The sequence below is a fragment of the Eutrema salsugineum genome, unplaced genomic scaffold, assembly GCF_000478725.1.
Source record: "Eutrema salsugineum unplaced genomic scaffold, Eutsalg1_0 scaffold_4, whole genome shotgun sequence".
Classification (NCBI taxonomy): Eukaryota; Viridiplantae; Streptophyta; class Magnoliopsida; order Brassicales; family Brassicaceae; genus Eutrema; species Eutrema salsugineum.
This window is the reverse complement of record NW_006256686.1, coordinates 1,970,646-1,986,092: the sequence shown is the minus strand read 5'-3', so window position 1 is coordinate 1,986,092 and position 15,447 is coordinate 1,970,646. Positions and strand designations below refer to the sequence as shown.

At 39.0% G+C, this 15,447-nt stretch overlaps 1 protein-coding gene across 1 annotated transcript; it reads right to left on the bottom strand.

Moving 5' to 3' along the window:
- Positions 1 to 11,731: 11,731 nt before the first annotated feature.
- LOC18013742 (serine/threonine-protein kinase RIPK) lies at positions 11,732 to 13,679 on the bottom strand. The gene is made up of 4 exons (XM_006396063.2): positions 13,223 to 13,679; positions 13,002 to 13,137; positions 12,752 to 12,888; positions 11,732 to 12,600 (listed from the first exon to the last, which is right to left on the bottom strand). The coding sequence occupies exons 1-4, from the start codon at positions 13,628 to 13,630 to the stop codon at positions 11,893 to 11,895; spliced, it is 1,389 nt and encodes a 462-aa protein (XP_006396126.1). The 5' UTR covers positions 13,631 to 13,679; the 3' UTR covers positions 11,732 to 11,892.
- Between the last annotated feature and the right edge of the window lie 1,768 nt (positions 13,680 to 15,447).

Here is a 15,447-nt window from a genome sequence, read left to right as displayed (position 1 = left end):
CCTTAGGGTTTTCTTTGAAGAGAGAATGAGTTGGACTTCAAAACGGGCCATTGGGTTGAAAATGGGCATGTCGAAGAATAGGGCTCTCCAAGGCTGATAAATGTGGGTTCACCGCAGTTCGAGGGCTCTGAGGCGTGGCCAGGATAGTGTTTGTCGTGGTCATGAGCTCCTGGACAGCGGTGGTTGGTTTATGATGTCCAAACTTCATTCCTTCTCTTGCTTCTTTTGCGAGAATGCAGAACATGTCTTCAGTAAATTGGGGGTAACTTATGATCCAACAGTTAGATTGCATCCATTGCATTATAAAGATTGTTGTCTCCTCTATCTTGTGTCCAAATTTTAGGTTGATCAAACGGTGAGAAGGTTTTCATCGGATGTGAAACTTCTGACAATCTAAATTTGGCCAAAAGTGGATTTTTCTCCAATTTGCATTGTTTTTACCTAAGTACCCTGAAAAGAGTATAGGAACTACAAATATGGGAAAACCATGATAAAAGCACTTGAAAGTAGTTAAAACATTTAAAATAGCATAAGAAAACACTTATGAAAATGGGTACAAATATGGTGTTATCATTTTCTCTCCGCCAGTCCATTATGCTCCAGTGTATGCAGAGGAGATGTGAGATGTGTAATACCACATCCGCTGAAGTAATCTGCAAGGCCACAAATTCACCGCTATTATCGGAATAGAAGGTACCAATTCGTTTTTGAAAATAATTTTCCACGAGATTCTTAAATGCCATCACTGTAGTTTTTACATGTGACTTCTGTTTAAGAGGATAAAGCCAAGTATAGCGTCTGAAATGGTCTATGATGATAAGATATCTGAGGAGAGAATTGGAGAGCTCCAAACATCAGAATATAGGTACTCGAGAGGTCTTGTAGAGGTGATGGTTGATTGGGAAAATGAAGCTTATGACTTTTATTGGTTAAACACTCAGTGCAGGACAATAATTTTTGAGAGGAAGAAGATATGGGTAGAGAAAAATGGGAAATAAGAGTGTTTAAAATGGATGACGACGGGTGGCCTAAACGAGAGTCCCATGACTTGATTGTGTCTTTAGAGTTTGGTGTTGCAAACATGGCGTTGATCTGAGGTGTTGTCAATGGTCACTCATATAGCTCATCTCTAGTTTTGCTGCAGCGTAACGGGGCCCCCGTGCTCAGATTCTTCACCTGAAAGGAAGCCGGAAAAAATTCCACAGACACTTGACTAGTGTTACATAGTCGATATACGGAGATTAGATTCTTTCGTATATTAGGGACATAGAGAAATTTATGTACATCAAGAGTACGAGTTTGAGTTGGAAGGAGTTTTGAACCAGTATGAGTTATCGGAATGGTGGAGCCATCTGCAATCATTACATCATCTCATCCATGGTATGGTTGGTGAAGAGACAGGTTGTTGAGGTCGGAGGTAATGTAATGAGTGGCTCCACTATCTAGGAGCCAATTATTTGCATTATACGAAATTTCCGCTGCAAAGTTTTCCCTCAGATTTCATGGTGTGAACGGGCTTTGATGTGGTTGGTTCATCGAGGCTTGAAACATTTGGAGTTGTGGACAGCGTTTGGCGTTGTGACTTTGGACCTCGCAGTTCTGGTACCGACCAAGGTAAGGTCTAAAACTTATTCCATCGAATCTTTGTGGCTGCATCGACTGTTGCCAATTTAACTATTGTTGTTGTTGCGATTGCCAATTGTTGGTGTTGTTATTGTTGTTATTGTTGTAGTAGCGCTTCTGGGATCGATTGTTGTTGTTGTTGTTTGTGTGAACTGCATTTACAGAGACGGGAATCAGTGATAGAAGGAGTGTTGCAGACGAGAGTAGCTTTGTTTCTTGATTTAGAAGACGTTCATGGACTTCTGCAATGGTGGGAGGTGTGTCACGACCAGCAACTTGATCAATTATGGGTTTGTACTCTTCAGGAAGACCGTCCATGACATAGTCGATGTGGTCTTCATGATCCACTGGTTTGCCTAGGATCAAAACGTGTAACAAGTCCCTGGATGTAGAGGTCAATGGTCTCCTTCTCTTTCTTTCAGTTTTGGAATTGTGTGTGCAGTTGTTTCTGGTGACCTCGACTGGGCTTTGCATATGTCGAAGCTAGTGTGCTCCAGACTTCAGAGGATGTCTTCGCATGGGAGACTAACGGCTGGAGCGGTGAGGAAATTTCTTCAATAAGGGCACTCTAAATGAGAAGATCCTGGCGTTTCCATAGCGTGTACGCCGGATTCGGAGTGGTTTGATCAGCGGTTGTGAGAGTAGTAGGTGGAGCAGTGGTCGATCTATCAATAAGCCCGGTAAGATCGTATCCATCCAGGAGGGCATGGATCTGGAAGCTCCACATCAGATAGTTAGAAGCAGTGAGTTTGATGACATTCGACATGTTGATGGTGAGGAGTGTTTGGCTGTTGGTGTTGACTATATCGGTAACAGTGGCTGGACAGGTATTCTCAGAGATGCTCATGATGAATCATTTGATTTGGAGGAAGAAAGAGGTAAAGAAAAGAAAAATTTTGTATGTGTTTAGAGATCTATGGCTCTTGATACCATGTAAATGTATATTGAAGTGATGTCTATTATAATACACGATTTGCAAATATATACAGAGAAGCAGCTAGGGTATTACAATTGCAATTAATTTGGATATATTCATTAACATAAATAGATCCATAATTATCTCAATTAGCGATCTGATTGATCTCCTATACAATGTATGAGGTTGTAATGTATGTATATTATTATTGACAAAGAGTACACGATATATACAAGACGGGAATACACAATTAAGGAAACAGAGATATCGTACAATAAGTGAGAGTGATCACAGGGAGTGATTCACGAAAGTCAGATCTTCATCTTCTTAAATGTGTATCACTAATACACCCCCTCAAGATGGAGGGTTCTTGAAGACTCCAATCTTGGAACATGCTCTTTGAAATAGTGATCTTGGAATAGGTTTAGTGAGTGTGTCTGCTAGTTGTTCATTTGTTGAGATGTGAGACACTCGAAGCATTCCAGCCTGTATTTGATCTCTGACAAAATGATAATCCAACGATATATGTTTCATTCGGGAATGGAACACAGGATTTGCACCTAAATATATTGCTCCGACATTATCACAGTAGATCACCGGAGTTTTCGAAAGATGAATGTGAAGTTCAGTGAGTTAGGAACATAACCAACGCACCTCCGCTGCAGTATTTGCGACCACTCTGTACTCAGCTTCGGTTGAGGACCTTGCTACGCCTCGTTGTTTCTTTGAAGACCAGGAGATTAGATTTTTAATCCGTTTGTTGAGACGAAATCGTCAATATACGCCAGCCCAATCTGCGTCCGAAAAAGCATGAATGTTGAGTGGGGTATCTTTGTGGAGTTGAATGCCATGAGTTTGTGTTCCCGCTAGGTAGCATAACACTCTTTTAGCCGCTGTCCAATGATCTTGTGTTGGCTTGTGCATAAATTGCGATAGACGGTTTACCGCAAATGCCAGATCAGGTCTTGTGAATGCCAGATATTGTAAACTTCCAACTAGAGAGCGATATTGTGAAGCATCGGTGAGTAAAGTACCACCATGGAGAGAAAGTTTTCGTGAAGAGGGTAATGGTGTCGTGACCGATTTGGCATCACACATATTGTGCTTTGCCAGAAGATCAGCTATATATTTTCATTGCATTAAGTGTATACCAGTCGTCAAACATGTTACCTCAACACCAAGGAAATAATGCAGATCTGTTGGGTCTTTAATAGAGAAGCGATTCGCAAAATTAGCTAGTACATGGGAGACGTGAGATGGATGCTGCCGGTGACAATAATATCATCGACGTATACTAGAACGTATGTGAGAGTAGAACCCTTGGCATAGACAAACATAGATGTATCTGCATGGGAAGGAATGAAGCCACTATCGAGCAAATGATGTCTGAGAGAAATATACCAGGAACGAGGCGCTTGCTTGAGGCCGTATATCAGTTTGCGCAAAACATTAGACGGTCTATCAGGATCCACGAAACCAGGTGGTTGTGACATGTAAATTTCTTCAGTAAGTTCACCTTGTAGAAAAGCATTGTTTACATCTAGTTGTTTCATCGACCAAGACTTTGCTGTTGCAACACTGAGTACCAGGCGAATCGTCGTCGTCTTGATAACTGGACTGAAGGTTTCCGCATAGTCTAACACATATTGCTGTGTGTATCCTTTTTCCACGAGACGTGCCTTGTATCGTTCAAGAGTTCCATCCGAGTGAAATTTGGTTGTGAAAATCCACCGACACCCGACAAGGGATTGGAGGGAACAAGATCTCATGTGTGATTAACAGTATGGGCATCGAACTCAGCAGAAGTCGCACGACTCCAGTTCTCGTCCTTCAGGGCTTGTGTTATGGTTGTTGGTTCTTTGATATCGACTTTTGGACCTGCGACAGAGAGAGAATATTTTTGTATCGGTTTTTAGATATTATTTTTGGCTCTGGTTTGCATCTTGTGGATGTTTTGGTTTGGTGGTGGTTTGGTGATTTGTGACGTTGTTTGGGATTGTTGGTGTATATCTTGGTTTGATGAACTGGTTTGGTGTGGATTGGGCTGATTTGTAAGTAGTTGTGTCTGAGTTGTGGGTTGCAACTCATTTTGTGGGTGAGCAGTGGGCTCATTTGTTGTTGGGCTTGACTGAGCTGTGGGTTGCAGCCCATTATTATTTGGAGCAGTGGGCTCAGAAGATTGTGAGGAAGAAGAAGAAGTGTTAACGTTAGAAGATAATAGCTGGTCGTCACCGGCGTGGACAGTTGGAGACAGCAATTGGTGAGATGAGTGAAGGTCTGAGTGCAGGGGTCCGTTGCTCGGAATCACTTGCCGGAGTGGAATTGGTGTCACTGATGGTAATTGAGGCGAACTTTGATCACTATCCAGTTCTGTAATCCTCGAGAAGGAAGATTCATCTCGAAATGGGAATCGAGATTCTTCAAATTGCACATGCCGTGATGTATAAACCCGACCTGTGGGTATGTGAAGGCAGTGATATGTGCTCTGTGTCGTTGAATATCCCAAAAAGACACACCGGAGCAATCGATCTTCCAGCTTGTGAGCTGTATACGGTCTTAACCAAGGGAAACATAAGCAGCCAAAGATTCTCAATTTCTGATAATTTGGTGACTGATTAAACAGCTTCTGGTAGGGGGGAAACCATGGACAAGACTGGTGTTGTCATTCAGTTTATAAGATACACCGATGTAGCAAATACATACGGCCAATAGGCTGTCGGAATCGACGTTGTCGTTAACAAGGTAAGTCCAGTCCCGACTATATGTCTATGCTTTCTCTCGGATAGACCATTGTGCTCTGGTGTGTGTGGTGGGAGATCCCACTATAAGCAAGAAACTCACGCAGAGCTATATATTCACCACCATTGTCGGAAAAGAGAGTGGTAATCTGGGTTTGAAAACGATTTTCGGCCAGAGATTTGAAAGCAATAAACGTGTTTTTGACATCAGATTTTCTTTTCAAGGGAAAAAGCCAAGTGTAACGTGTAAAGTGGTCGACAAAAACAACATAGTATTTGAAATTGTCAATGGAAAGAATTGGTGATGTCCATACATCGGTGAAGATGTACTCAAGGGGACGTTTGGAAACAATGGAAGAATCAGAAAAAGGAAGTTTATGGCTTTTATTAATCAAACACTCTGAGCAAGATAGTTGTTTTTGATTTGACGAGGAAACAGGAATTGAAAAGGTAGAAAACAATAGAGTTTAAAACCGAGGAAGATGGATGTCCTAATCTTGCGTTCCATGATTGCAGATTGGTTTTCGGGCCTGATGAGGATAATAATGCCATGGCTTGAGAATTCGACACCGGCCACTCATATAGTTCATCTTTAGTCTGAACCTTGGAGCAACGGGACTCCCGTACTGAGATCCTGCACCTGAAAGGAGGCAGGAAAAAATTCAACAGAGACGTCATTAGTGTTACAGAGATGATATACCGGAGATTCTTTCGTATATTAGGAACACATAAGATTTTATCCAATTGCAATGGTCTCGTGAGAGAAGGGAGAGATTTGGAACCAGTATGTGTGATGGATATATTGGATCCATCTGCAAGTAACACATCATCTCCACCGTTGTAAGGTTGATCTAGGGAGAAGTTGTTGAGGTCAAAGGTGATGTGGTGAGTGGGTCCTGAATCCACCAGCCAGTTGTTTGCCGTGTACGGTGTGTTGGAGACAAGATTCGCACGTGGTTGCCAGGGTCGGAATGGAGACGGTGGCATCTGAGGTGGATTTGATTGCAGTGACTGAATCTAAAGACAGCGACGGGCACTATGACCTTGTGTGTTGCAAAATTGACATTTGCCCAAATATGGCCGTAGACTTTTAGAGTCATTGTGATTCTGATTCTGAGATAGCGACCAGGAGGAGTTGTCGTTGCGAGGCTGAGTGGATCGATTGTATCGATTCCCATAGAATTGATTATTGTTGTTGTTTGCATACGGCTTGATGTTGGTGTTGTTACGTTGCTGCACGTTATTCGCTGAGACTGGAAATGTAGAATTGGTTGCAGTGAGAGATGACTTACAAAGCAATTTTTGCTTCATGATTCAACAGGCGTTCATGGACTTCAGTGATTGAAGGTGGTGTGTCTTTGCCTTCAATTTGATCAATGACCGTTTTGTACTCTTTTCAGGGAGTCCCTCAAGAATCCGGTCGATAGCGCCATCATGGTCGTATGGTTTACCGAGGAGAGCAAGTTGGTCTAGGTGTGTCGTGATGCCTTGAAGATATTCATCGATGGATTTTTTTCCCTTGTTGGAAGTTTTAACTTGCATCCTCAATTGGTTGATGTGTCCGCGTGTGGGTTTCGCATAGGTGGAGGCAAATTTCTCCCAGATTTGCGATGATGTGGTTGTTCGAGAAATAATAGGTTTCAGCGGCATGGAGATGGTTCCGATGAGAGCGCTGTAGATGAGTTTGTCCTGTCGGTGCCATTTGGTGTATGCAGAATTTGGGGTAACGGTTGTTCCAGTCGTGACGGTGGCCGCAGGTGTTTGAATGGAATCATCGATGTAGTCAACAAGTCCGTGGCCATCAAGGAAGGAACGGACTTGAAGACTCCACATGATGTAATTCGTGCTTGTAAGCTTTGTAACATGAGATATATTGATGGTAAGAACAGATTCAGAGTTAGAGAGCAATGGATTCTGGGTTGGTGTGATTTTGAGCCATGTTTGGCGGCTAGGTATTGCAGGGAAAGAAAGGAAAAAAAAGAAAAAAAAAATTGAGGTCTTTAGAGCGAGAACTCTGATACCATATGAGGTTTTAATGTATGTATATTATTATTGACAAAGAGTACACGATATATACAAGACGAGAATACACAATTAAGGAAACAGAGATATCGTACAATAAGTGAGAGTGATCACAGAGAGTGATTCACGAAAGTCAGATCTTCATCTTCTTAAATGTGTATCACTAATACAATGATCGTGCCTAAGGATCCAATCTAGCTTCTAAGCTATAGAATTAGTCGCATGTGATTACACCATGTGTATAGAGGACCACTACAATGCATATTATGCATACCTGTGACATCCATACAATGGCGATATCTCTCAAAGAAGAACTTGAATTAATTAGTATTCTTCATTTGTACATTTAAAAATAATGGTTATGCACACACACACACATCAATTTTCTTACACGAGCTGTATTTCTAAGATTTCGCACATAATGATCTTAATTTTAAAATTAGCAATTGGGCATAGTGGGAGATTAGTAGGTGACTGGCAGAAAGTTAAGAGTCATTATTATTGAAAATCGTTAGCTTATCTGTCATTTGACTCTTACAAACAATGAAGACCGATTTGGTCTCAGGTATTTGTCTGCCCATTTAGAAATACACAATTACTCATGCACGCCTAATTTAGAATAAGAGAACTACATGCGCAAGCTGTATCCATTTGATTCAAACTAAGTGACTATATATAGTATAAGAAGTTATAATCAAATTAACTTTAATCATTAAAACTAGTAAATTAGTAATGTATACTGTATACGATACACGTCCTCATTCGAGCAAAACCAACAAATCTGTTACGAGTTAGAGCAGAAGAGAGAAAAGATTGAATTATGTAGATATTTTCATTAAGGAAAAATGATTTACAAGTGTTCCTATTTATATACACGCTATACATTCGATTAAGTTAACCTGTTCCTAACAAACATTTGAACCAATACAAACCAGAGGATAACCGGGATCTATATACTCTAATAAAATCAAACATGCTAAACCAGAATGTATGGATATCATCGACTCTTGATATATATGTTTAGGTTCGGTTTAATATATCAGAAATGTTAATTTTCTAGTTTATATTGGTTTAGCTGTTTACTGGAGATGTATATAAACAATGAAAGATTCATCTTCTTCCTTCATTATCGACTTAAATTAATTGTAATTATATTTTTTTCGTCAACAACTGCAATACCCATGTCACTAAGCTCGAGGTTTTTCACGTCCACGGTAGATGATTAGTCCTTGCCATGATCAACAAACTAATATAACGATACTGCAAAGCTTGTTGAATTCTTAATATCCACCATAGAAGTGTCCAAATATTTTAGACGTGATTTACATATAATTTATGAGATTGGTATACTAAGTTGTTAGAAGACACAAAACTTGCAATACATTTTTTCTTAATATTTTTCGTACTAGTTTGAATAGTCAGTAACATGTATATATCATGAGACTGGTGACTCACGCAGCTTCAACCTTTATGAAGGGTCCGACTGCGTCCGGGGTGAGCAAGGCTCCCGTCTCACTGATTCTTTGATGCGCATCTGCTTGGTCTAGCTGCGAGACAAGTTCATCTTAAAACGGTCATAACTTTCAGCTCACGGCTCCAATGATTTCAAATGTTTTGGAAAGGTTACATTCTCCTCTACAAACTTTATGAAGACGGCAAAGTCTGTATCGAAGTGTACGACTTCCGTCCCGGGCAATCTTTCAGACGCGTCATCAGGTGAAGGTTAGGCTGGCCACGGGTGGGAAGATGGTGTGGCCGCAGTTTGACAAACTTTTGGATGTCAGTTTATTGGCTTCTGAAAGAATGTATCAAGAAAATTGGTAGCATATGATCGGCGTTTTTATGGTCTGGACTGAATTTAAATCTGCGAAAGTGATAACACCGTATTTTGACCACTTTTGTGGATCGTTTTTAAATGCTTTTTAAATGTTTTTTATTTCTTTTAAGTGTTTTAAGTATGGTTTTCTAATATTTGTAGTTCCAAAACTCTTTTCAGGTAATTAAGGCAAAATGTGTGCATTTTGGAGCAAAATATCATTTTGGATAAATTCGGGCTGTCAGAAGTTTCACATCCGATAAAGACTTTCTCACCGTCCGATCATCCCCAAAATTGGACATAATATAAAAGAGACAACTAGCTTTCAAGTTCAATTGGTTTGGAGGCAATCCAATGGTTAGTCTCTGGATATCCTTGATGCCCTGAAGACATGTTCTGCAGTCTTGCGAAGGAAGCAAGCACAGAATGAAGATTCAACCTCAAAGACCAATCCCCGCGGGTCCAGGAGCCACGACCGCGGAGAACACACTCTCGACCGCGGTTACGAGTCTCTGGCCGCGGCCAAACCCCAATTCACCGCGGTCGGAAGCCTCGCGACCAGTGCCGACTAAAAAGCTGGCCCATGACCCTGTTTCAAGCTCAATTCGTCTTCTCTTCATAGAAAACCCTAAGGACGACTGGGGAGAGTTGAAGACCTATAAATATGTATCTTTAAAGACCTATTTTCGTGTGCCTCAGAAGAATCCCTTTTGGGAGCCACCAAATTTAGTTTTCTAGGGTTTTTATGCTTTTATGTTCTTAGTTCTTAGTTTAGGGAGATAGAGATTTCTCTTGAACCCTCTTTATGTTCTACATTTATTTTAATTCGGTTTTTACTCTTATGCATCTTTCAATTTCGTTTTTATCTTCTTCATATTAGATTAGTTGTTTAAAGGATTTGAAGAGAAGTTCTTCTCCGAGCCCAGCTCTTAAAATCGAGATGCTTCTTCTTCTTCTCCTTGTCTGTTTTTCTCTACTTCTTTCTTCTTATTAATCTATGCACGTCTTTTCTATTTACTTTATGCACGTTTGGAATGATGAGGTATGATTTTAAAGGCTCGATCGAAGGGAATCGACTATGTTCGATAAGGATCTTCGCGAGATAAACCAAAGCCGAATTCTAGAAATCTTTCTTCTAAACTTATACTTAAAGCATGGATCTAGCGTCGCGAACTAGAGACTGATCTAGGTCCTTGGTCTTGCGAAAGTATTTATCCGGGGCTAGATCTAGTTTGAGAAGAGCAGATCAACCATAGGAATGGAAACCTACCTATAGGCGAGCTGTGAATGTTGACGAGTCTTAAGCATATTGCATTTTTTCCCTTCCAGGGCCAGAGTGGAAACCTACTGGTCAGGGTTGCGAGAGATAGTTGGTTATGATCACGACAGTGGCGTAGTCATATGTCTGTGACTCGAGTTCTAAGAATTTACTAGGATCAATATTAAGAGCTTTGTTCATCTTTTAGATTTATTATCGATTTATTCACTTCTAGTTTTCAAAACCCTTTTTAAAACCCTTTTTAAAACCCTTTTTAAAACTCTTTTCAAAACCTTTTCAAATCCCTTTTTAAAATACATATATAGAAATCGCACAACCTATCCAAAACACGTTTTTCGTCTTAGACTTCGTTTGCTAATTCTGGTTCTAAGGTTCTGCAGGTAAAGCGTGGATTCTCTGTGGATCGACACGAGTTACAATGCGAGTTCATGGGCCTGGAAACAGATTCTGAAAGTCAGAGATCAGGCGGCTTCTTTTCTGAAGATTGAGATTGAAAATGGTGAAACTGCTCTGTTTTGGCATGATCGCTGGTCGACGTTGGGGAATCTGCTTCAGTTAATTGGTTCGCGAGGATTTATCGACATGGGTATTAGTGAAGCCTCTACTCTTAGAGATGTCATTCTTTCTCATCGTAGACGAAGACACAGAACTCAGTTACTAAACAGGGTGGAAGATGAGATTGAGAATGCAAAAGCTCGACACCAACCAACTGTAGATGATACATACTTCTGGAGAGCCAAGGGAGAGGACTACAAAAAGGTTTTTCAGACTCGAACAACTCGGGATTTGCTGAGAGTCACTTCACCAAAAGTACCCTGGGCAAACGGAGTTTGGTTTGCGCATCACAACCCCAAATATGGATTCATTACATGGCTCGCTCTGCATAACAGACTCAGTACAGGAGATCGAATGCAACTTTGGAATGCCAACATTCCGACAGCTTGTGTTCTGTGCAATCAACATCTGGAAAAACGGTATTATTGATTATCGATAGGCCAAACGGTAAACTAAAGCGGGATGATATTACTACTACTCTTTCTTATTTCTTTTAACTATTCCGCAATCTTTAACGACTATTCTTATAGTTAAGAAAAAATTCTTATTGATTTATGTCATCAGTTGGATCAGATTTTTTTTCTTTTTTTGTGTTAACCATCAGAGTTTTATTTAAAATCAGATCTTCCTTTTAAGGAGAAGCACAATAAAAGTTTGTGAAAGACAAGCGAACGATGAACAACTCGTCATTCTTTTAGACGAAATGTTCATTAACAAAATAATATTATCAGATTGGACCACTCTGCTTACTTTGATTTGATCAACAACAAAACACCAACCCAAAAAAAAAGACATATCAATATTTTAGCCTCAACGAAAAGACCATCTAACATTTTCTTCACAAAAATAAATATATATTTTTACAAACCAAAGACTAAAACTATTAACTATTTACAATGGATTTTAAAAAATAATGATTCAAGAGTAGGTAAGACCAGGAAACTTAGTACCGTTCCCCACCTACCTCACTTCTCAAAGGCGAATTCAATCCATTTCTCAAAGTTCTCCGGTGGTTTCCTCCGCCTGGCGACTTAGCCGTCGGCGACTTAGCCGTTGGAGACTTCGCCGCAGTCGGAGACAACCGGAGATGATTACTTTCTCGATGATGATGACTCTTACGAGGCTTATTAACTTCCTTACGACGGCCTTCCTCATCTCTATTGTCTGACTTCTCGGGAGTGTTTGGAACCGTGTAAGTGAATGTCCCCATGGGAATGTCATTATAGTCCTTAAGATCGTTAAGAATAGAGACGACAGCACTCATACAAGGCCGGTTCTTGGGTCGATGGCTTAAGCATAGGTAAGCCAAAGATGCTGCTTTCTTTGCTGCTATCTCTGAGTACTGACCTTCAAGCCTCGGGTCCATGATTCGACAAAGTTTACGAGCATCGTTGAGCATTGGACGAGCCCAATCCACAAGGTTCTGTTCCCTCGAAGATCTTTTCTTGTCAACCGATCTCCGTCCGGTCAAAAGCTCAAGCAGCACAACTCCAAAACTGTACACGTCGCTCCTCGCCGTTAGATGGCCAGTCATTATGTATTCAGGAGCTGCATAGCCTTGCGTGCCCATCACGCGCGTTGAAACGTGCGTGTCGTCTCCTTCTGGTCCGTCTTTGGCTAACCCAAAGTCAGAGAGCTTAGCTGTGTAATCCTGAAAACAAGATTTGAGATTTAAACTTTGTTAGAACTCAAGAATTGACATGGAGTATTATTATACAACAAAAGCCAAAAATGATCTAAAGTAATATACATATGTATAATTCACTTATTGTAAATTGGTTTTGAGTTGAAAAATTACTTACAGAATCTAACAAGATATTGGAAGCTTTGAAATCCCGATAGATGACGGGATTTTCTGCTTCGTGGAGAAATTGGAGACCTGTTGCCGCTCCGTGAGCGATTTTCATCCTCGTCGACCATGGAAGCGACGCCGAATATCCTGAAAATCAAATTTAAAATCATCCCAATTTAGAAACTTCTTGTCTGAATTTGATCATTTATAGAAAAATACAAAAAAAAAATATAGCCAAAGAGAGGGAGAGAGAGGCTTACTTCTAAAAAGCTGATTCTCTAAGCTTCCACGAGGCATAAACTCATAAACAAGAGTCCTATGTTCTTCCTCGCAGCAATATCCGATCAATTTCACAAGATTTTTGTGCTTTAGTTGTCCAAGAAACATGACTTCTGTCTGAAAAAAAAAAAGAAAAAAAAATATTAAGAGACAGAACGAATCAAGAAGATGAAGGAAACTGAAATTGAATGATATTACGAACCAGCCATTCACGGTGACCTTGAAGACCTTCAAGATCGAGCAATTTTACAGCGACAGGTTGAGCTTTAAGACCAGGACGAAGCTTATCATCGACGAATCCTTTATGAACAGGACCAAACCCTCCTTCACCGAGGAAGTTGGTCGAGGAAAAGCTCTGTGTAATGACTTTAAGCTCGGCGAGGGTGAATTTGTGAAGATCCGATCCGGCGAGAGAAATCGATAGATCTTCTGACAAAGTATTCGAACTCGGGTTGCTCAAATCAAGAATCGACAGTCTTTGAAACGAGCTCTGTTTCTTGATGACGTCATCTTTTCTCTTGGGTTTTTCTGAAGGTGCCATTATGGTTTCTGGATCTCCTAAACAGCCGGCGACTAATGATCGCCATGAGAGTTTCTTCTTCACCGCCATTGTTTGATTTGTGTTTTCTTGTTTTTCTTCTTTCTTTCTGATTTCGTGTTGTCTCTCTGGTTTTTGGTTTGGAAAATATTAGAAAGGCTTTTTAAAGGTCACGAGGAGAGAGGTAGAGAGAGGAACAAGACTTTAAGAATATTATTGTTATTTATCAAATTTCAATTCAAATTTACCAACAACTATTACTCTTTTTCAATTTTCAATTTTTATGTGTAGCTTTATATTTTGATGTTTTCTAACCGCGGTTTGACATTGTAAATGTTTATTGGTTACACACACACTTAGTTTTTTTTTTCAAACATTAGATTATAAAATAAATTAGTTTATGTTAATTTTTAACCGCACACATTGCAAAATTTTAATTACACGCACCTTAGTTTTATTGTGTTAATTCTATGACTTGATTCGTTCCTTCCTATACATTTACGACTTGATTCGTTTCTTATTTAAAAGGAGATAGTTTAATTCTTCTTTCTTGTCTATATTTTTGTTTAAACAACAAAGATTTTTTTATCTGCAAAACTATAGATAAGTTTTACAAAAAAAAAATGTAGATAAGTATAATTTTTATTTCTTGTTCTATTTTTGTTTAAACAATTTTCCAATGTAGTAATAAATATAATGTTTTTTCGATAATGAGATATTTTAGATAACATCACTCTATTTATTAATATTCTCTAACAAAAACTATATGTCATTAACGTTTTTGTCACTAGTTACCACATGTTTCGTCTCACAAAAAAAAACATACATTATCATAAATTTGGCTATCTAGTAGCTTAAACCCTCATAGAAAAAGGTTATATCAAGCCCTAATTTCAATTCAAATTTACATTTTGTTTTAACTCAAACATACTCATAGTCTCATATTACTTCGAATACGATACTATAATTGTTTCTCTTTTTCCACCATTATTTACCAACTACTACTCTTTTTCTTATACAGTATATTTTTATTTTTTTGGTCAAGAACTATTACCACTACTCTTTTTCGGTTTTCAATTTTTGGGGGTTACTTTATATTTTCTAACCGCGCTTTGACATTTTAAAATGCTAATTACACATGAACGCGCTAAACGCGTGTGTGCACACGCGTTATTTTATTAGTCGTTCTGAATTTTTGTCTTTCTAAGAAGATCAACAATTAAGTGGTGGGTGCTGCAAATTCTAGATGATGATAGGTTTTGCTCTTTTCTCTGACGAAATTACAAATACGTGTTATCATCTTTTCTACCATTGGACCATAAAAACTTTAAAACATGTGATTCACATCGCATGACGCCAAAAAATGCCAGAAAAATGATAATTCAGATAAAATAATATTTTAGATATTTTGAGTGTAACTTCAAAAACAAAAACAAAATTAAAGCTACTTTTATTGGTGCTTATTTCTGTCTTGTCATTTCTAGTATTACCTATATGCAAGCTAGATAGGGTGGTCTGTCTCGGTCAAAATTGACTACTAGTTTTCGTAATAACCACCATATCGTTTCAGTAAAGTTTTAAAATACTTTTGTTAATATTTGATCGTCTCAAATTGAAGAATTCATTGTCAAATGTACAAAACAAATTTCGGTTAAAGAAAGAGAGTGATTAAAAATTTATTCTCTCCTAATCAAACTGTTATTATAATTACATATAGTTTCAACTTATACTAATTTCAGAAGTTTAATGATAGTTATTAATTAATATTTTGAGACTCCATTTCCATTTTTCTGCCTGTTAACATTCCTGTATGTTTTGTTTATATATTCTTTTTATAAATCCTATCTATAATTGTAAACGCAAGAATTTCGAATTATAAAGAGACTATT

What these genes read in the sequence shown, in the direction of transcription:
- LOC18013742 (XM_006396063.2), bottom strand. Translation starts at nt 13,630, where the DNA reads ATGGCGGTGAAGAAGAAACTCTCATGGCGATCATTAGTCGCCGGCTGT. An exon ending in AGAGAATCAGCTTTTTAGAA is followed by an intron (nt 12,889 to 13,001) that starts GTAAGCCTCTCT and finishes TTTGATTTTCAG; the next exon opens with GATATTCGGCGTCGCTTCCA. An exon ending in CCAATATCTTGTTAGATTCT is followed by an intron (nt 12,601 to 12,751) that starts GTAAGTAATTTT and finishes TCTTGTTTTCAG; the next exon opens with GATTACACAGCTAAGCTCTC.